Genomic DNA, 23,190 nt, shown 5'->3' with positions numbered 1-23,190 from the left:
TAAAAATAGTTTGTGTTCCCACCAGCCATAGGAAAAAACCTCATAAGTCACAGAACATTGGATAGAGTACTCTGAGGGTATTGCCCCAGCAGTGGTGCAAATGTAGACCTAAACTATAGACTGCTGTGATCCTTTCTAACAAAGCTTAAAAATAGGCCTCAAAAGGATCAAACTGTTTCCAAGTAATTTAACTGCATCCCAGAACAAAGCTCAATGTGTATAGTTATGCAAAAATATCTAGCACTGTATTGTCAAATAACAAGTATTGGTGAGGATGTGGAGAAAAGGGAACCCTTGTGCACTGTTGGTGGGAATATAGATTGGTACAGCCACTATGGAAAACAGTATGGAGATTCTTCAGAAAATTAAAAATAGAACTACTATATGATCCAACAATTCCACTCCTGTGTATTTTTCCAAAGAAAACAAAATACTAATTAGAAAAGTTACGTGTACCCATATGTTCATTGCAGCATTATTTACAATAGCCAAGATATGGAAGCAACCTAGTTACCCATCAGTAGATGAAAGGTTAAAGAAGATGTGATCTTTATACCATTTGGACAACATGGATGTAGAGGGTTTTCTATGGGAAATAAATCAGAGAGAGATAAATACTACATGATTTCACTTACATGTGGAATCTGAAAACAAAACAAATGAACAAACATAACAAAACAGAGACAGTGTTATAGATACAGAGAACAAATGGGGAGTTGCCAGAGAGGAGGGGAATAGGGGGAAGAAAGAAATAGGTGAGAGAAATTAAGAGGTACAGACTTCTGGTTGCAGAAAAAAATGAGTCAAGGGTATGAAATGTACAGTGTGGGGAATATAGTCAATAACTGTAATATCTTTGTATGGTGACCTATTGTAACTAGACTTATTGTGGTGATCATTAGACTTATTGTGATGATCATTTTGAAACATATAGAAATACCGAATCACTGTGTTGTGTAACAGGAACTAACATAGTGTTTTAGGTCAATTGTACTTCAAAAACAAACTCATAGAAAAAGAGACCAGCTTTGTGGTTACCAGAGGCAGGGGCAGGAGGAGGGGAATTGGATGCAGGCAGTCAAAAGGTATAAACTCCCAGTTATAGGATAAATGAGTACTAGGGATGTAATGTACAATATGATGAATATATTTAACACTACTGTATTTCATATAGGAAACTTGTTAAGAGAGTAAATCCTGAGAGTTCTCATCACAAGGAATTTTCTATTTCTTTAATTTTGTATCTATATGAGATGATGGGTGTTCACTAAACTTATTGTGATAATTATTTCATGATATATGTAAGTCAAACCATTATGCTGTATACCTTCAACTTATACAGTGCTATATGTCAATTATATCTCAATGAAACTGGAGGAAAAAAATATCTAGCTCTCACCAAGGTAAAATTTACATTTGGCCTCCAGTCAAAAGCATCAGACTTGTAATGAAGCAATCCATGAGGAGGAAAATTAAAAAATAGAAACCGACCCAGAAATGACACAAGTGATAGAATTAGTGGACAAAAACATTAAAACAGTTTTGGCTATATGCCATATATTCAAGAAAGTAGAGGGAAGATTGAGAATGTTAAATGCAGATATAAAATACATTTGAGACGTAAATTGAACATCTAGAGATGAAAACTACAATGTGCAAGATGAAAAATAAACTACATGGGCTTTACAACAAATTAGTGCAAGAGAAAAGATTAGTAAACTTGAAGCCATAGCAATACAAACTATCCAGAATAACACTCAGAAAGGAAATAAGACTAGGAAAAAATGAATAGAGCATCAGTGAGCTGTGAGACAACTTTAGGTAGCCTAATATATGCATAATTGTAGTCTCAAGGAGAGGAGGGGGTGCAGAAAATTTTTTTGAAGAAATAATGGTCAAAAATTTCCAAATTTGATAAAAACTATAAATCTAGAAATCTTAAAAAAAAAAGGAAAAATGGAACAAAGAACAGATGACAAATAGAAAACAAATAGCAAAACATTAGGTTTACACCAAACTATATCAATACTTATATTAGCTATAAACCATCTAAACAATCCAGTTAAACGGCAGAGCTTAATAGATTTGGTAAAAAAGCAAGACTCAACTGCATGTTGCCTACAAGAAACCTCTGATACGTAGTAAGATACAAATAGATTAAAAATAAAAGATTGGGGGCTTCCCTGGTGGCGCAGTAGTTGAGAGCCCGCCTGCCGATGCAGGGGACACGGGTTCGTGCCCCGTTCTGGGAGGATCCCACATGCCGCGGAGCGGCTGGGCCCGTGAGCCATGGCCGTTGAGCCTGCACGTCGGAGCCTGTGCTCCACAACGGGAGAGGCCACAACAGTGAGAGGTCCGTGTACCGCAAAAAAATAAATTAAAAAAAAGATAAGCAAATAGACCCATAGAATGGAAAATATCAATTAATTTTTGAGTATGGTGCCAAGTCAATTAAATGGAAAAAATTTTAGTCTTTTCAACAAATGGTGAGGAACAATTTGAGATTCATATACAAAAAACTAAATCCACACCGTATATCATATATAAAAGTTAATTCAAAATTGATCATAGACCTAAATGTAAAGCCCAAATCAATAAAATTTTTAGAAGAAAATATGTTTACCTTTGGGTTTGGTAAAGATTTTTAAGGTACAACACCAAAAGCATGATTTATAAAGGAAAAAAGATAAATTGGACTGTATCAATTAAGAACATCTCTTTGAAAGCCACCTTTTAAGAGAATAAAAGGACAAGTCACAGACTGGGAGAAAATATTCGCAAATCACATTATCTGATTAAAAGCTTGTATTCACATTATATAAGGAGCTCTCAAAACTTAATAATAAGAAAACTCAGTCAAAAATAGACAAAAGATTGGAACAGCTCACCAAAGATACATGGGTGGCAAATCAGCCCATGAAAAGATGATGAACACCACTAGTCATTAGGAAAATGCCGATTAAAATCACAGATACCACTACATACATGTTAGAATGTCTTCAGTTAAAAAGGCTTATAGTACCAAGTGTTAGTGAGGATGTGGAACAACTGAAACTCTTACACACTTCTGGTGGGAACACAATATGGTACATCCACTTTGGAAAACAGGTTGCTACTTTCTTAAAGACCTAAAATGTACACCTACTCTGTGATTTAGCCATTCCACTCCTAGGCATTTATCTAAGAGAAATGAATGCATATGACTACATGAAGATTTGTACCCAAATATTCATAGCAGCTTTATTTGTAATAGACAAAAACGGAAAACAATCCAAATGTGCATTAACAGGCAAATCACCCAAATGTGCATCAACAGGCAAACATTTAGCACTGTCTCTGTACAATGGAATACTACTCAGCAATAAAAAGGAATGGACTATTGATACATGCAACAATGTATTTTATTCTCTATTACAGTAGGAGAAAGAAGTCAGGGAAAAAAGACATTATTCCATTTATATGAAATTCTATAAAATACAGACTCTTCAGAAAGCAAATCAGAGATTGCTCTGACGTGAGCCAGAGAGGAATGAATTTTAAAGAGACACAAGGAAACTTTTGTGGGTGACAAATATATTCATTATCTTGATTGTAGTGATGACTTTATGGATAATATATACATATGTCAAAACATACAAACTTAAAACTTGTATACTTTAAATATAGGAAGTTTATTGTCACCAAATCTGTTTAAAAAATGTACTTGTGTGTTCTTCAACATTTATAGCAAGCTGTTTAAATTTCAGAAGCACATAAGGGACTCAGAATAATTTTAAAAATAATTTGTCAGTGATTAAGTTTGATGAGGTGGGAAAACCTGCATTGTATATATCAAGTTTACTTATAATTCTAACTTATTACAAAATCGAGAAACTGAATAAATGTTCCAATTTGGGCTTTCTGAAATTCTGAAGAATTTTTTAGAATAATAATGATCAAATGTTAGATTTAATTGTATTGTCATATTAGAACACTGTAATCCAACTGGATGATAAATAAAGGGAGAGAGGGGAAAGAATGTTGAAAGAGCCCTAAGTATAAAATGGAGGAAGTCAACAGAATTCTAGGCTTGGGAGAAATTCTTATGATATTGTTTGGATGACTAGGTATCTATGGTAGATAGTATTGAATAATGGCCCCCTCAAAGACGCCCACATCCTAATCCCTGAAATTTGTTAACATGTTACCTTACAGAGTAGAAGGGACTTTGCAGATACGATCAAGGTTAAAGACTTTGAGGTGGGGAAATTATCCTGGATTATCCAGATGAGCCCAACATAATCACATGGATTCTTAAGAAATTTAAGAAAGCAGGGAAACTTTCCCAGCTGTGGCCAGAGGGAGATGTGACTAATAGGAGAATGATGAGAGAGATACAATATTGCTGGCTTTGAAAATGGAGGAAGGGGGGCCATGAGCCTAGGAACGTGGATAGCCTCTAGAGTCTGGAAAAAAGGAAATTCTCTCCTAGAGCCTCCAGAAGGAATGCAGCCCTGCTAACACCTTGATTTTAGCCCAGTGAGACCCATTTCTGACTTCTGCCCTCCAGAGCTGTAACATAATAAGTGCGTATTGTTTAAGCCATTATGTTGGTGACAGTTGTTGTGGCAGCTGTAGAAAATATCTAAGGGAATAAACCTCAGAATAATGTTTTGCCACAGGGTTGCAGTAGAAAGTGAACTCTGTGATACCAGAATAACTTTTTCCATTCCTTGGGAATTGTTTTCCCTTCCACATATCAAACTTCATTGTCCTATAAGGTAAAATATGTACTTATTCATTAAAAAGTAATTCTAAATATTAGAGTTGGAATAAACCTTAACCCCCCTGAAATTTACAGATGGAGAAACTGAGTGAGGGCCAAAGATTCCAGAGCTAGTTACCAGTGGGTTTGAGTTTAAATTTAGGCATGGTTCAATCCTCTCTCATATATACCCTTTAATTAGAAATTTGTTCTGGAAATATGGAATGCATGAGTCATTCCAAAAAGGGTGTTTACTTAGGCAGGTAGACAAATCTTTATCTAGTTGACAGGATTAATTTATGAGATTAATTTGTCACTTTGGAAGGTCCTAACCCTAACCCTGACCCTGAGGAGAAGGAATAAGTCATTAACAAACTTCACTGTTCAATAACTAGATCTGCAGAGGAGGTACCAACTCAGAATGGAGGGGTTTGGGAGATGGCAGGGTCACATCAAAAATAAATTTTCCTTATTTCTTCCTGCCTAGGATGTGTTACAGCCTTATAGATTCAGTTTCCCCCCAGACTTCTCCCCAAACAGGAGTCTCTCCTGTTACGGAACATCCCCTTATTCTCAAAACCCAGTGCCCAGGCAGAGGCTCTGGTCGTCAAACTTGAGAGCAGCACTCTTTCCCTTCTCTCTCCTCAGTCCCTGTCCTCCTTCCATACTTTTGTGGAGGGATTTAAGGTGGCCAAGGGTTTTTTCCTTCTGTATTTAAGGATTTGATCACAGACACAAAATGCAGTTTATTCTTGTGCAGTTTTACTCTTGGACATATAATGGACCTTGGGAAACAGAGTGAAGCCATGTTTTAAACCTGCTTAATTTATGTTATAGTGCTTTAATGAAACTATAAGAGGAATGCAGTACTATACAAAAATTTTATCTTAGGTTTCTTCCTTCTGCAGTCCAGCTCTCTGAGCCATCTCTTCCTCCAGTTGCTATTTAGTGTATACTCAGAGATTGACAGCTAGGTGTGGTGCTCTGTTTTTGACTGCCCATGTTTAAGTCAAACTGATATAATTAATAAGATAAACCTGTTATGTGTATGTATGCATAGACATACACTTAAAGTGCACTTCAGGGATGTATTAATTATGCTAGGGTTTTCTTGATTACCACCCCTGATTAGAACAGAATATTATTTTTACTTTCATAGTTGAGCACTTAGGTACGGTGTAATTCTCCAGATTAGATTTTTCAGAGTAGATTAGAGAAGAAATACAGTCAACTGGTAATGATATTTCAGTGCTAATTCCTTGTAGTGTCTGCTATTTTACTGTCTTTATATCAGTTGCTTTTGAAAATCACAATTCATTTGCGTTTATCAACTGCCTCTTATATGCCATCCATTTACACTAGGTGTTGGGGGTTCAAAAATGAATAGCGGGGCTTCCCTGGTGGCGCAGTGGTTGAGAGTCTGCCTGCCGATGCAGGGGACGCGGGTTCGTGCCCCGGTCCAGGAAGATCCCACGTGCCGCGGAGCAGCTAGGCCCGTGAGCCATGGCCACTGAGCCTGCGCGTCCGGAGCCTGTGCTCCGCAACGGGAGAGGCCACAACAGTGAGAGGCCCACGTACCGAAAAAAAAAAAAAAAAAAAAAAAATGAATAGGACATGGGCTTCCCTGGTGGTGCAGTGGTTGAGAATCTGCCTGCCGATGCAGGGGACATGGGTTCGAGCCCTGGTCTGGGAGGATCCCACATGCTGCGGAGCAACTGGGCCCGTGAGCCACAACTACTGAGCCTGCGCGTCTGGAGCCTGTGCTCCGCAACGAGAGGCCGCGACAGTGAGAGGCCCGCGCACCGCGATGAAGAGTGGCCCATGCTTGCCACAACTAGAGAAAGCCCTCGCACAGAAATGAAGACCCAACACGGCAAAAATAAATAAATTAATTAGTAAACTCCAACATCTTCTTTAAAAAAAAAAAAGAATAGGACACATTCTCTGCCTATACCATGTTTACAGACCTTTGCCATATGTTACCTTGCTGGCCTGTTCTTAGAAATCACCAGCAGACTTGGAATCAAACTGTTTGGCCCTAATGAATCAACTCAAGTTAATAATCTACCACTGTAGCACAGGTAGAAATTTAATTTTTCTATTAAAACATGAATGGAGGCTCACTCCTACTGTGTTTACCCTTCCCAGAATGTAAGTTCCAGGGAGATGGAAATTATTTCATCTGTACTGCCACAAGACCTAGTAATCAGAAGTGGGGCTGGGACGTTAAAAGTTTGAGAACCACGGTTGTACTTTCTTAGCAGTAACTGGAAGTGTACTTTTTTTGTTGTTTGTTTCTTTGTTGTTTTTTTTTTTTGTTTTTTTGCGGTACGCGGGCCTCTCACTGTTGTGGCCTCTCCTCCGCAGGAGCACAGGCTCCGGACGCGCAGTCTCCGGACACGCAGGCTCAGCGGCCATGGCCCACGGGCCCAGCTGCTCCGTGGCATGTGGGACCTTCCCAGACCGGGGCACGAACCCGTGTCCCCTGCATCGGCAGGCGGACTCTCAACCACTGCGCCACCAGGGAAGCCCTGGAAGTGTACTTTTATCTTAATTCCATGTAGAATCTGGTCACGCCCCAACGTGTACTGTCCCCCAGAGTTCTCTCCTGAGCGCAGGCCTTGTCTCTGACTGCCTTCTGGATGTCTCACAAGCATGAACTCTGCTCAACCAGATTTTGCTTCCTCTGCATAGGAGGCACTCCAAAATGTTTGAGTTAAATTGAACAGAAAGAATAAGTCCTGATGAGTGCAGCTGTGAAGTGTTTTCGTCTTTTTGTCCTAAGTTTTTTAAAAAAATCATGGAAGTAATATATACTTAGTGTTAAACTATTTAAATGATAAAAAATTTTATAAGTGAAAATCCCTTCTGAAACTCCTAAATCTCATTCTCCAGAGGTAACATTGTTTTAACTGTGGTTAAATATATTTTTCTTGTATATATAAGTAAATATACACCATTTTCTTCCTAAAAATAGGATCATACTACAAATTGTTCTGCAGCTTGCCATTCGCTTAATAGTCCATGTTGGATGTTGTTCCAACTTTCATGTCATTATTAGAAGCTTGCTTATCTGGAATAGATAAGATCTTGCCTGTTCCGTATTAATATTTCCAAAGTTTAGTTGTCTTAACTCTAAGGAAGAACAGTGATGAAAAAGACATTTTGGCATGTAATACGTAATATTTGCATAATTGTAAGCCAGTGCTCTAAAAAATGATTCTACACACCAAAATCTATAAATAACTGGGAAACGTGGTTGGTTCCTGCAAGCAATTATGATATACCACATTGTCTGTACCACATGTATTATCCCTTTGGAACATCCTCAAGTGATGTTGGTTTTGTTTACAGCTGGGAGAACCAAATCATCACTGGGCACTATGCATTGTAACAATACATTTCATTTATTACAATGGTATTCTTTTTTAGTGGATGGGCATCTACAAAATCCTTTCTCAGTTTAGTTGTTTTGATGTTTTTGGTGTTTAGACTCTTAGCTCAGTGATTCTCTTTAGATATACCTCATCCTTTTCAAAGACAGCATAATATTTTTATAGTATGAATTTGATAATTTTTATTTAAACATTCCTCTTGAGGAAGAGCTTTAGAATACTTTTATTTAGCCATATTAATTTAGCTGTAACTTAAGTGGCAGGGGGGGCGGTGGCGGTGGGATGAATTGGGAGATTGGGATTGACATGTATACACTAATATGTATAAAACGGATAACTAATAAGAACCTGCTGTATAAAAAAGTAAAATAAAATTCAAAAAAATAAGCAATCTATAAATGTTTAATTGATGAACAAATCTATGCCTTTGTTCTTCCTACTCTTGAATCATTACTTTTTTTGTTTCCCTGTGACTCTTTCCCTGTGTATTTAAGCTTGTCAAGTTCTTTCTTGTTCTTAAACCTTTGCTCTCCACTCCCCTTTCCACCAAAGCATTTTACTGTTTCCCTTTGTAAGCCTAGTAAAAGTCTCAAAATTCTCACATTTTGCATCTTATACATTCCCCTTATACTTTACATTCACAGTATGCTACCTTTCTCTCCTTTCCATTTCTTAACTTCTCAACCTTTACCACTGCCCAGTGCCTTTGGGAGATGCTAGGGGATACGTAAAATCAGCATTTTATTTTCCTTAAAAACTTTTTAGCCAAACACTTATTCATAGGAGATGTCCCATTTTATTGTAAGTAGAATCTTCAGAAATATTTGAAAGGTAATTGCATCCATAAAGTAAAGACATGCTAAGAAAAAATGAGCAATCAGATAATAAGAGAGTATATAGAAATAAATATTTTTAAAAATCCTTTGAACAAATTAAATGACACAGTGGGCATAGCTGACAACCAAATGGTGATCTAGAAATTCCATCAAAGGAGATCTCTTAGAATATAGAGCAAAAAGGCAAAGATGGAATTGAGGTGGTTTCTGGACCCTGTGTGTATATTAGAATCATCTGAGATGCTTTTTAAAAACACTGATGTCCTGACCACAGACCAGTTAAATCCAGACTCTCTGGGAGTGGGTCCAGGCATCAGTGGCTTTTTAAAGCTTCTCAGGTAATTCTTTTTTTTTTTCCCTTGGTTCTTTGCTGTACTTTATTGTTTTGTTTTTTAAACATCTTTATTAGAGTATAATTGCTTTACAATGTTGTGTTAGTTTCTGCTGTATAACAAAGTGAATCAGCTATATGCATACGTATATCCCCATATCCCCTCCCTCTTGCGTCTCCCTCAGGTAATTCTAATATTTATCCCAGAAACATGTTTAGGAGACCTGAAGGATAGAACCAAGATGCCCAAAGTCTGTCTAATAAGACTTCTAGAAGCAGAGGACAGTCAGTGAAGGAAAAGAAATATTAGTAGGAACTTTCCTGAGATCCTCAAAGACTTGTCTTCAGCATTTAAGGACCAGGATGTTAATTAAGGCCCCTGCAGGAATGAAGGAAAGAAGATTAATGACACGTATATTCTGGTGATACATCCGAACCCCAAGAGTAAAGAAAATTCTTACATGTTCATAGAAAAAAATGCGAGCCACCTTGTGCATTCGGGAGGGAGGGAAACCTACCTGGCCTAACTGATCTGAACACAGCGTCTGCTCTGTCCCCCAGGTGGGGCTCTACTTAATTTCTCTGCTCTTTGTGATGCTGACCAGGCTCCCTTTGGAAGAGCTGTTCTTACAGTCGGTGTTCAGAAGGCAATTTGCTCTTCTTTGTTCTCTCCTGGCTGATCTCATCTGTGTTCTAGTTCAGTGATACACCTTTTCTTGTTTTCAAGCTCAGAGCTTTGCAGATTTTTCTGTCACTCCATTGCCATCGTGGGGGAAGTTGATCCCTTAGTCTTTCGGCCCTTGGCATTTGGATGGTCTAATATTTTCTAGACCTTTTTTTGTTTTGTTTTAATGCTAATATAACTCTTTGCCTCCTACTTATTTAAGAACAGTAATTCATCCAAGTAAACAGGGTTAGTGGCAGGAGTAATGGTAAATTTGGTCTATTAACTTTGCTTTTCTTCACTAATTACTGAGAAGGAAAGTGAGTTTACCAAAGCATTGTATGTATCTGAGAGAGATAATAAAGGAGGAAATACTTTGTAGCAATCAAGGGGTAGCTCCATTTAGGATTCTCTTTCCTCTCCAGTCTTCATGATTGGACATCCCAGAGTCTTTGGTCCCTGAAGAACTGATACAATAATCACTTCTGGAGGCTCGACTCAGCACTTTGGGATTGCATTGGAAATACAGAAGGTATCCTCAATTAAGGAGAAGGTAGGAGAGCTAAAGAGAGAACCATGGTTAAATGTACAGTGCAGTGGCATTAAGTACATTCACATTGTTGTGCAGTTATCACCACTCTTCTCCAGAACTTTTTCATCTTCCCCAAAAGACACTCTATATCCATTAAACAACCACTCTATTCTCTGCTCCCCTCAGCCCCTGGTAATCTCTATTCTACTTTCTGTGTCTATAATTTTTTTTAAAATATTTATTTATTTATTTGGTTGGTTGACTGGTTGTGCAGGGTGTTAGTTGCGGCAGGTGGGCTCCTTAGTTGTGGCATGCAAACTCTTAGTGGTGGCATGCATGTGAGATCTAGTTCCCTGACCAGGGATCGAACCCGGGCCCCCTGCATTGGGAGTGTGGAGTCTTATCCACTGCGCCACCAGGGAAGTCCCTGTCTCTATAAATTTGCCTATTCTAAGTACCTCATATAAGTAGAATCATACAATATTTGTCCTTTTGTGTCTTGCTTATTTCACTTAACATAATGTTTTCCAGTTCATCCATGTTTAGCATGTATCAGAATTTCATTCCTTTTTATGGAATAATATTCATTTTAATAATAACATAATACATATTGCACACATACCATATTTTGTTTATGGACACTTGGAGTTTTTCCACCTTTTGGCTTTTGTGACTACTGCTACTGTATCTGTTTGAGTCTCTGTTTTTGCTTCTTTGGGGTACATACCTAGGAGTGGAATAGCTGGATCATATGGTGATTCTGTGTTTAATACTTTGAGGAACCACCAAACCTTTTCACAGAGGCTGCACCATTTTACATTACTGCCAGCAGTGCATGAGGGTTCTGATTTCTCTACATCTTCACCAACACTTGTCATTTTTCCTTTTTTGATAATAGCCATCCTCATGAGTGTGAAGTGGTATCTCATTGTGATTTTGACTTGCATTTCCCTTTTGAATAAGGATGTTGAACATCTTTTCACATGCTTATTGGCTCTTTGTATATCTTCTTGCAGGTTTCTTTTTTAAAGGAGAAAACGTAAATGTATGAGCATATATAAGAGCATTGTTCATCGTCTCCCCATTCCGCACCCCGGTATGGAGGAAGCAAATTAACTGGGGGAAAGTAGGTGAATAAATACAGTGTGCAGTTTCATATAGACATATAGTCTGTCTTTATATTTGATCTCGTTTCCTCTGCATGCATGTATATCTCTCTTTTGTGTGTGTCTTGCCTACAAATAGATAACTACTCCTGACACTCCTGTGTTACTGGACTTGAATGTTTGATAGAGGCCTGGGGTTGAAAGTAAATGAGGGCTTCCCAGTTAGTCCTTACATGAATATTTTCAAAATTAGGATGCACTTATACTGCATTCAGTTACAAGCCTTTCCTTGTGTTTTCTCTCTTTCTTTTGTGTTTTAGTTTTAGGAGACTGAAAGCCTTTATGGCCCAGACATCTATGGTACTTAGAAAGAGTGCTGCTGTAATTTTGTAATTTTCTGTGTTTCTAACAAAGTAGCCAGTTCCTATATGCTTTCTTGTCTTCTTTCTGAAAACTCTTCTGTTAGACAGTAGGATAATCTGTGATACAAGATATCTATATTTTAACAAAGAGAACAACTACAACAGTAGGTAATATACATGGTTAATTAGTGGATAAACCTTTAAAATGATTTCTCATTTGGGGGAATATGACAATTTAGTTATGTTAACTGAAGTTTTCAGTACACTGTTGATGAAATTTTAAGCTTAGTCTCATTTTTCTGTGATGTCTCAGGTGTTTGCTGACCAGCACTTTGGAGAGTGCATGCTTATCTGGCATGTCCATAACAGAACGAACTGTGTGTTCCCTCTCTGAGGCTCTGGGCAGCAATTTTCCCCTTTGGACAGTTCAGGACAGTGAGCTTTATCATAGATTAATATCCATAGCTACAGAGTGATTTTAAATCCAGAATAAACCTAGGGTAGGGGAACGAAGAAAAGGCTCTCTTATGAAAAAAGTGAAATTTTCTTAGTGTGTCTTACAGGTTTTTAGGAATTATCTGTTCTTACAGCCTTTTTTTCATGTAACATTAGATCAAGGAAGAAGTTTTTCTTTATTTGTTTTGTTTGCTTACAAAAATCTATACCCCAAATGGTATAACTGGAATTAAGGGGAAGTACTTGGAATGTTCAGTTTATTTCTTTCTTCTTCCAGATTTATCTGCCTTTGAAAGTTCAACAAAGTTTTAGTGTTGTTTTTATCTTTGTGTTTTAATTAATTTAATTCATGCTACCTCTTTTCACATGGACTCCATACTAGTCAGAATCCTTCTGAGATTACAAAGATTATTTGTATCCCTTCAAGTGTTAGAACCAAAAATGAAGAGCAAATTCCTTTATCAAATGAGATTTATAAAGCTTGCAAATCAACTTATACAAGTTCCCTATTTATTTAAATTTTAGCAAGCCATTGTTTCCAAAGGGGAAGGTTAGAACAAAAGAAAATGTTTTTTGATTGACAGTATTTTCATTTAAAAGTTTAGCTGATCTACAAATGACAAACATTCAGAAGAAAGGCATTGCCTTTGGATGTGTTGTAGTCATGCTCTCTGAATGCTCTGTTTTTAGCTTTTGGTGATATTTGTGCTCACACATGCTCTCTCTCAAGTGATTTGAAAGTAAGTGGCAGACATCATGGCACCTCACCCCTAAATACTTCAGCATGTGTCTCCTAAGAATGAGGATATTATTCTGTATAAAACCACAATGCTATATCACACTCCAGAAGGCTAACATTATACAGTAATAATAAGGTAATATATGGTCTGTTTTTCCAAATTTTCCTAATTCTCACAAAAATGTGCTTTTATAAATTTTTATTCCCCCTAATCCAGGATCCAGCCAAGGATCACACACTGCATTTGGTGGCTGTGTCTCTTTAGTCTTTTTTAAACCAGAACAGGCCCCTTTTCTTTTTTTTTAACTTTTTTTTTGTCTTTCATAACATTAACATTTTGAGGAGTCTAGGCCAGTTGTAGAATGTTCCGCAACCTAATTTTGTCTTTTCTTCTTGATTAGTTTCAGGTTAAATGTTTTTGGTAGGAATACCACATGTATGCTTCCCATTACATCACATCAGGAGGCACACTGATACTGGTTTGTGTTAATATAGAAGATGCAGAGTTTGGTCATAATGCAGATCACTTGTGTGAAGGGGGAGGTTTGTCAGATCACTCCACTGAAAGCTCTTTTTCCTTTTTTAATAATAAGTAATCTGTAGGTTCATGTTTTGAGACTGTGTAACTGTCCTGTTCCCTAATAACCTTTCATTTGGTGGTTTTAATTTGTTTATTGATTTACTCCAGGGTTTCCCCAGGGGATTACTGATGGATGTCTATGTACCTGTAAAGCACCAGGAAATTTTTTCTGTGTGTATGTATTTTTCCAGGGATACGGTCCAACACCTCCAGAGTGTTTAAAAGATCTTTTCCCTCTGTTTTTGAGGTGGCTCCTGCAAATTTCTATGCATCAGAGAGTGTTTTATAAGTGGTAGGTTACTGGAATTAGGGAACAAACCCTGTTCATCTGATTTCCCTAATTATCTTGCCCAGCATCACACAACAAGTAGGTAGTTAATTTTTGTTGTTGTTTGTTTGAGAACGCTTTGTTCTGGCCTTTCCCTTATCCTGAGCCAAGCATTTGGATCTTTTGTGTTTGGCATAAAGTGTACTAGAAAATAAAGCAAAGGGCTAAGCCCCTGGTTTTTGGTGTTCTCTTTGAAGATTTGGGGTCACAGCAAAATTTGATTTGTGTCTTTGTTGACACTGAAGTAAATTTAGGTCAATTGGAAATGATTTAAAACACTGTATCAACTATATTTAGTTGTCTAATTATCAGTTGTATCAGTAAGACATTTTTCACAAGTGTAAAATAGCACTTTTTAACTGTGTAGGCAAGAGGGTCCCACAGGTGACTTAGGGAGCCTTATGTCCATTATTAGCCTAATACTGAATAGCTGTAGAAGTGATTAATTCTTGTCTTCCCCTGCTCAACCAGGAGAGCAGTATGGAATTCATCATGGCAGCAGCCAGCAAGGTGTGTTTTGTTTTGCCTTGTTGATTAGCCTGTTGGTATTTGCCTTGCATGAAGTATCTGTCATTTAGGTGACTGATGATAATAATAAGAGTTAACATTGGAATAGTATACTTTTAACATATACATTATACCATTTAATCCAGAAGATCACTCTGTGAAAGTAGATATTATTTTTATTCTAATTACACAGGTAGGGAAAAAAGCTTAGAGAAGTTAAAGTAAGCACATTAAACAGCTTGTAAGGAGCTCCAGATTCCTTGACCTCTCTGTCATTCCAGTCTAAAAGGTAGAGGCATTCTAAGGAATCTAAATATGGACAAAGCATGGCCCTGATCTCAAGGATCTTTTAAATACAACAAGTGTGTTGTCTTACCGAATGTATTATAGACAACAAATCAAGGGGAGAGCTAAGGAAGTACAGAAAAGGGCAGACAACTATAAAATAGAAGGTCAAGTTTGGTAAGATGGAGGTAGCATTTGAGTGGGAAAAATGGGGATTTTATTTTTCTTTAATTTTTTTAATTTTTATTTATTTTTGGCTGTGTTGGGTCTTCATTGCTGCATGAGGGCTTTCTCTAGTTGCGCCGACTGGGGCTACTCTTCATTGAGGTGCACGGGCTTCTCACTGCGGTGGCTTCTCTTGTTGCGGAGCACGGGCTCTAGGCGCGTGGGCTTCAGTAGTTGTGGCTCGCAGGCTCTAGAGCACAGACTCAGTAGTTGTGGCGCATGGGCATAGTTGCTCTGCGGCATGTGGGATCTTCCCGGACCAGGGCTGGAACATATGTCCCCTGCATTGGCAGGCGGATTCTTATCCACTGTGCCACCAGGGAAGCCCAAGAGTGGGGATTTTAAAAAAGAGTGACCAAGAGCATGGAGATGGGAAAGCACGGGACTTGTTATGGGAGAAGAATTGGTCTGGTTTGGCTAGAGCATGAGCTGCATGAAAGAAAGTAGTGGAAGCTAGACCTGAAAGATAGGTAAGGATCATGTTGTGGAGGGCCTGGAATGCCATGGTAGGGAAGAACCTCATTCCAAAGGAACTTTTGAGCAGGAAATGAAAAATGTGGCTCTATAAAAGACTTTGTGCTAATCTCTTAACATTTGTTATCTCATTAATGCCTCACAGTAACCCTATGAACAAAAACTCCATCCATTTTACGGATGTGAAACTGAGGCTCAGTGACTTTAAGTTTGCAAATGTCAAACAGATATTGCTGGAGCTAGGACTCAGACTAGGGTCTGTCGTTTTGAAAGCCTATCCTGTTTTTCACTGTGATATATTGTCATTTCTTTTATCAGATCACCTGATAAGTTCTTAATTCTCTGTCAAGAATATGGCTGTAGGAAAAGGACGTTTTCAAAGTTCTGAAAGGACTACTTCTCTATGTGTAATCATGCTAAGGAATATAATCCCTATCAAACCTGACTTGTTCTGCTCTCTAATTTGGGATCAGAGCTGGATGGGAAATTGAGGAGTTGGATGATGTTTCATTTACATGCCTCATGACATCAATACATGCTCATAGCAAATGTTTTTATTTTCCTTTTCAGTGTTTAACCTTATTGGCCCTTAGTAAATCTTGGGTCAGCTAAAGCTCAGTTCCTAGGGGCATTTAAGATGCATAAAGAAGTGATACTTTTCCTAGCTAAAATATGTTTCTTCTCAGCAGGTTGTCTACTTATAAAAGACAATGACTACTGATGAAGCTGCCAAGAACAATGGAGAAAGCCCCGCAGCAGCTGTTGCTGAACAGGGAGAGGATATTACCTCCAAAAAAGATAGAGGAGTATTAAAGGTGAGGCCACAAGGATGAATGACATTTAGGGAAATTTGCTATCTGGAAAGATTGTTAATAAAAATCTTTTTTTGTTTTTTTGGTTGGAGGTGGAGATAGATAATGTTTATTGAGGCTTACTAAGTACCAAACACTGCAGTTAAATTCCCATTTTGTCTTCATAACTGGAGGTTTATTTTTAATCCCAGATTATAGATGGTAAAACTGAGGGCCAGCTAGGTAAATTAACTTGCCCCAAGTCATATATCTTAGTAAATGCAGATCTGGGGTTTAGGTCCAAGTTACGTCTGACTCCAAAAGGCTGTGTCTCTCTATTCTCAGAGTGTATAAATGGGTGATTATTTTAATATAATATTTAAGTATATTAAAGCTAGCTAATGACAATTCAAAAGACTTTTTTAAAAGAAAAAGAAAAGCTAACTTGCAGAGTTCAAAAGGATTGGTTTTTTACATACAAATAGAATTCCTGTGTGCAGTGAAGGTATTTTTTTGAGGTTTCATCAGAGAATATATCTCACTTTTGAATTAGCTTTCCTCCTTAAAAACACTTTTTTCATTCTGTAATTAATCATTTTTACATTGTTTTTAATCTCACAGTGGTTTTGTGAGACAGAGTTCTTTTTGATTCTTCCGTTTATGTATGGAAGATATGTATGTGTTATTATTTCGTATAATAAAGAGAGGTTAAATGGTTTTAGTCATACTAAGTTCTTTTTTCTCCTACACTGTTGTTATGCGTTCAAGTTTTGTATAATTAATTTTTTTTTTGCTGAAAAGATTATCTTAAACATTCTAAATATTACCACTAATTTGAGTTTTAATATCTCCTTGTGTTATCAGTAGCAAATGAGAATTTTTTTAGTTTGTTTTGGCTAATCTTGCTTATGTGAAAGCTTTTTTCTGCGCCTGAATTTCTTCCGAATATACATGTTTTACTATTAGCTTGCTGTATGCCAAGCCAAAATTTGAAGACTTGAACCTGTAGAATAAGGGCTTTATGCTATCTATAGCATAAGATGTATATTATGATATCTTCATTCAGAGGGCTTTTCAACCTTGTAGCTCTGTGAATTACTCATCCCATACTCCACAATGCCTCTCAAGACAGTGGAAATTCTGTGGGCTATCTGCAGCATCTCCCTACCTCTGTTTAAGTTCTTCTCTTTCATCTTTTCAGAGCACTGGTACAGACAGCATGGCCCCCAACTTGCCTGAGGCCCTGCTTTGTTCTAGGGAGTAAATCTAATAAGATTTTTAGGCTTGTAGGAAACATTTAGAGATTATAAACCCTTTAAATCTTATGGTTTATCACTGTCTAAAGCCTCATGTTTCACCATGGCTTTTGGTTAAGATTAAATAGGTCTTTTAACTCTATGACCTAGAGCAATTTAGTAACCTATCTGTGATGAAGTTTCCTCATTTGTAAACTTAGATACTTAGATAATAATACTGCCTACCTCATAGAATTATTGAGATTACATAAAGCATTTAGCACAGTGCCATGATTGTAATAATCTCTCTTATTAACTGTTACTGTATATATTTTTTAAAAGACCAAGGCAGATCTGGGAAGTGAGAAACTAACCCAGGAAGATAAAATTTCTTTTTGGAGCTTACATTTTTAAACTGAATTGAGACTAGATTGTATCCTTAAGACAGCTCCAGATTTAGGCACTAAACTCATCTTGTTGGGGAAACCGGAAGTGATACCAGAGTATCACTTGCTGATGTGAACAGCTCTGACTCCGTGGTAGCCATTCATCCCATATGCCCAGTTACTTGGTTATAGTCCTAGAAATGCAGATTCCCTCCAGGGGAGGCTCAGGCTCCTAAATACTGCATGCAGTTCATGAACACGAGCACTTCTAGAATATCGTGTGATTTCTTTTAGATTAACTTTTTTTTTTTTTTTTTTTTTTTTTTTGCGGTACGCGGGCCTCTCACTGTTGTGGCCTCTCCCGTTGCGGAGCACAGGCTCCGGACGTGCAGGCTCAGCTGCCATGGCTCACGGGCCCAGCCGCTCCGCGGCATGTGGGATCTTCCTGGACCGGGGCACGAACCCGTGTCCTCTGCATTGGCAGGCAGACTCCCAACCACTGCGCCACCAGGGAAGCCCTAGATTAACTTTTTTGAAACGTTTTTTACCCTTGAGTACTAGAAGGGCAGTAATGATTCTCCTTTTTTTTTTTTTTTACTAGCACTTAATATAATTTTTTAAACTGTAATTATTTTTTCCCAGCTGTATTGAGATATATTTGAAATATAACACTATGTAAGTTTAAGGTATACAGTGTGATGATATGATACACATGATATGTGTATCATGATATGATTCCCTCCCTCTCCTGGAGGGAATCTGCCTTTCTAGGACTATAACCAAGTAACTGGGCATATGGGATGAATGTCTACCATGGAGTCAGAGCTGTTCACATCAGCAAGTGATACTGTGGTATCACTTCCGGTTTCCCCAACAAGACGAGTTTAGTGCCTAAATCTGGAGCTGTCTTAAGGATACAATCTAGTCTCAATTCATTTTAAAAATGTAAGCTCCAAAAAGAAATTTTATATATGATATGATACACTTAAATGTTTTGAAATGATTACTGCAGTAGGGTTAGTTAACCCCTTCATCACCTCAGATAATTATTTCTTTTTTGTGGTAAGAACATTTAAGATCTATTCTCTTAGCAGCTCTCAAGTATATGATACAGTGTTGTTAATTATAGTCACCATGCTGTACATTAGATCCCAAGAATTTATTCATCTTATAACTTGGAAGTTTGTACTCTGACCAACATCTCCCCATTTTCCCCTAGCCCCTGGCAACCATCATTTGACTGTCTGTTTCTGTGAGTTCAGCTTTTTCAGATTCCACATATAAGTGATATCACACAGTATTTATCTGTCTTTATTTATCTGAATAATATTCTATTATATATATATATATAAAATATTATATAATATATATATACCACATCTTTATCCATTATTTCTTTGAGATAGTGATTTCATTTCCTTTGGACTTATACCCAGAAATGGAATTGCTGGATCATATGGTAGTTCTAGTTTTAATTTTTTGAGGAAACTTCATACTCTTTTCCATAGTGGCTGTCCCAGTTTATATCCCTACCAACAGTGTACAGGGTTTACTTTTTCTCCACATCCTCATCAACACTTGTTATTTCTTGATTTTTTGATTATAGCCATGAGTTCCTTGTATATTTCAGTATCAAATAACATGGTTTGCAGATATTTTCTCCCATTCCATAGATTGCCTTTTCATTTTGGTGATTGTTTCTTTTGCTGTGCAGAAGCTTTTTTAAAATATATATATACATTTATTTTATTATTTTATTATTTTTTTGCGGTATGCGGGCCTCTCACTGTTGTGGCCTCTCCCGTTGCGGAGCACAGGCTCTGGACGCGCAGGCTCAGCGGCCATGGCTCACAGGCCCAGCTGCTCCGCGGCATGTGGGATCTTCCCGGACCGGGGCACGAACCCATGTCCCCTGCATTGGCAGGCGGACTCTCAACCACTGTGTCACCAGGGAAGCCCAATTTATTTTATTATTTATTTTTGGCTGCGTTGGGTCTTTGTTGCTACATGCAGGCTTTCTCTAGTTGCAGTGAGCAGGGGCAACTCTTCATTGCAGTGCACAGGCTTCTCATTGCAGTGGCTTCTCTTGTTGTGGAGCATGGGCTCTAGGCGCGTGGACTTCAGTAGTTGTGGCTCATGGGCTCTAGAGCACAGGTTCAGTAGTTGTGGCGCACGGGCTTAGTTGCTCTGCAGCATGTGGGATCTTCCCGGACCAGGGCTTGAACCTGTGTCCCCTGCATTGGCAGGCGGATTCTTATCCACTGTGCCACCAGAGAAGCCCACAGAAGCTTTTTAGTTTGATGTTCCACTTATTTATTTTTGTTGCTTGTACTTTTGGTGTCATATCCAAAAAATTATTGCCAAGATTAATGTCAAGGAGATTTTCCCCTTGTTTTCCTTTAGATGTCTTATAGTTTCATATCTTATATTTAAGTCTTTCATTGATTTTGAGTTAATTTTTGTGAGTGGTGTAAGATAGGGGTCCAATTTTATTCTTCATAGGGTTATCCAGTTTTCCCTACATCTTTTACTGCAGAGATTATCTGTTCCTCATTGAGCCTTCTTGGCTTCCTTGTCAAATATTAGTTGACTGTATATGCTACGGTTTATTTCTGGGTTCTCGATTCTGTTCCATTGGTCTTTGTGCCTGTTTTTATGTCAGTACCATTCTGTTTTTATCACTATAGCTTTTAATATAGTTTGAAATCAGGAAATGTGATGCTTCCAGTTTTGTTCTTTCTCAGGATTGCTTTGACTATTTGGGGTCTTTTATGGGTCTGTACGAATTTCAGCTTTTTTTTTTTTCTATTTCTGTGAAAAGTACTATGGGAAATTTTGATATGTCTTGGATTGAATCTATAGATGCTTTTCAGTAGTATGGACATTTTAACATTTTTAATTCTTCTGATCCATGATCATAGGACACCTTTCCATTTATATGTGTCTTCTTCAGTTTCTTTCATCAGAATCTTATAGTTTTCAGTGTATAGATCTTCCACCTCCTTGGTTAAATTTATTTCTAACTATTTTATAGTTTTTGATGATATTGTGAATGGGATTTTTTATTGAGGTATAATTGACATATAACATTTTATTAGTTTCGGGTGTACAATATAATGATTTGACATTTGTATGTATTATGAAATAATCACCACAATAAGTCTATTTAATGTCTGTCACCGTACATAGTTTAAAAAATTTTTTTTGTGATGAGAACTTTTTAGATCTATTCTCTTATCAGCTTTCAAATATGCAATACAATATTATTAACTATCGCATCATGCTGTACATTACATCCATGACTTACTCTGTAACTGAAGGTTTGTACCTTTTGACTCCCTTTACCCATTTCTCCCACCCTCCCCTCAAACTCTGACCTCTGGCAACCACCAATCTGTTTCTGTTCTTTGTATCTATAAATTTAGTTGTTTTTTCTTTACTTTCTGTCTTTCTTTCTTTTTAAGATTCCATATATAAGTGAGATCATGCGGTATTTGTCTTTCTCTGTCTGACCTATTTTCACTTAGCATAATTCCCTCAAGGTCGATCCATGTTGTTACAAATGGCAAGATTTCATTCCTATTTTTAAAATAAGTTTATTTATTTATTTATTTGGCTGCACTGAGTCTTTGCTGCTGCTTTCTCTGGGGCTACTCTTCATTGTGGTGCGTGGGCTTCTCATTGTTGTGGCTTCTCTTGTTGCAGAGCATGGGCTCTAGGTGCATGGGCTCAGTAGTTGTGCCTCTCGGCCTCTAGAGCGCAGGCTCAGTAGTTGTGGTGCATGGGCTTTGTTGCTCCGCGGCATGTGGGATCTTCCTGGACCAGGGCTCGAACCCGTGTCCCCTGCATTGGCAGGCAGATTCTTAACCACTGCGCCACCAGGGAAGTCCCGGTTTCATTCTTTTTTATGGCTAAATAATCATCCATTTTGTGTGTGTGTGTGTGTGTATATACATATATATATATATAACATATACAAATATATATATTTTATTTATCCATTCACTTATTGATGAACACAGGTTGTTTCCATATCTTGGCTAATGTAAGTAATGCTGCAGTGAACATGGCGAGGGTGCATATATCTTTTTCAGTTAGTGTTTTCCTTTCTTTGTATAAATACCCACAAGTGGAATTGTTGGATCATATGGTAGTTCTACTTTTAATCTTTTGAGGAACCTCCATACTGTTCTCCGTAGTGGCTGCATCAATTTACATTCCCACCAACAGTGCAAGAGAGTTCCCTTTTCTCCACATCCTCACCAGCACTTTTTATTTCTTGTCTTTTTGATGACAGCCATTCTGACAGGTGTGAGGTGATATCTCATTGTGGTTTTGGTGTACATTTCCGGGATTGTTTTCTCTATTTCTTTTTCAGATATTTTGTTAGTGTGTAGAAACACAACTGATTTCTGTATATTGATTTTGTAATCCTGCAACTTTACTGAATTCACTGATTAGTTCAAACACTTTTTTTTTAATTTTATTTTTTATTATTATTATTTTTTGCGGTATGCGGGCCTCTCACTGTTGTGGCCTCTGCCGTTGCGGAGCACAGGCTCTGGACGCGCAGGCTCAGCGGCCAGGGCTCACGGGCCTAGCTGCTCTGCGGCATGTGGGATCTTCCCGGACAGGGGCACGAACCCGTGTCCCCTGCATCAGCAGGCGGACTCTCAACCACTGTGCCACCAGGGAAGCCCCCAAATACTTTTTTTGATGAAGTTGCAGTAATCATTTTTTTTCCTTTAGAATGTCTAGGCTTTTGAGCTAAGAAAGTTATAGAATCTAAGTTCACAGTGTTTATGTGGTGATATGAGGGTGGGGCAAGGAGGATGCATCTCAAAAAAGCATTTAGGAGCAAATAATTGAATTCTTCAGATAAAAATTCAGACCCTTCCCCAAAAATGATGTTTATTGGACATTAGCTACCATCCTCTGTTATCTAATAGAAATGATTAATTTGGCATAAGTGATTGACAGAATAAATTATACACCACATGCCTGGATTTGATTTTCTTTTCCCAGAACTGACCAACTGCATTAGTGGCTTGCTCTGCCAAGAACAAAATAAATATACTGGATTTTATGATAGTTAAATGTTTTTCAACTTGGAGCTTTTTGGCATTTCCTTTACTAGAACACAAGTTATTCAGTATCATATCAAACTGTGCAGTGGTACTGTTTTTTTTACACTTTGAATATTCTTCAAATAGT

At 37.8% G+C, this 23,190-nt stretch overlaps 1 protein-coding gene across 16 annotated transcripts in view; it reads left to right on the top strand.

Annotated features, from left to right (window-relative positions):
* The window catches only part of FKBP5 (FKBP prolyl isomerase 5), a 98,443-nt gene that overhangs the window by 24,918 nt on the left and 50,335 nt on the right, over positions 1–23,190 (top strand). For 10 of the 16 annotated variants that reach the window (XM_060162671.1, XM_060162675.1, XM_060162676.1 and 7 more), the window contains one exon: positions 16,254–16,379. In XM_060162671.1, coding sequence (XP_060018654.1) covers positions 16,275–16,379 — 105 coding nt within the window. In that variant the 5' untranslated portion in view covers positions 16,254–16,274. Of the gene's footprint in view, positions 1–14,564; positions 14,584–16,250; positions 16,380–23,190 lie in introns of those variants that run through there. The other 6 variants (XM_060162672.1, XM_060162665.1, XM_060162668.1 and 3 more) reach the window with 3 other exon arrangements.

The sequence above is a fragment of the Lagenorhynchus albirostris genome, chromosome 10 (genome assembly GCF_949774975.1).
Source record: "Lagenorhynchus albirostris chromosome 10, mLagAlb1.1, whole genome shotgun sequence".
Taxonomy (NCBI): Eukaryota; Metazoa; Chordata; class Mammalia; order Artiodactyla; family Delphinidae; genus Lagenorhynchus; species Lagenorhynchus albirostris.
The sequence above is the reverse complement of the archived record's forward strand: the minus strand, read 5'-3'. Positions and strand labels throughout refer to the sequence as shown.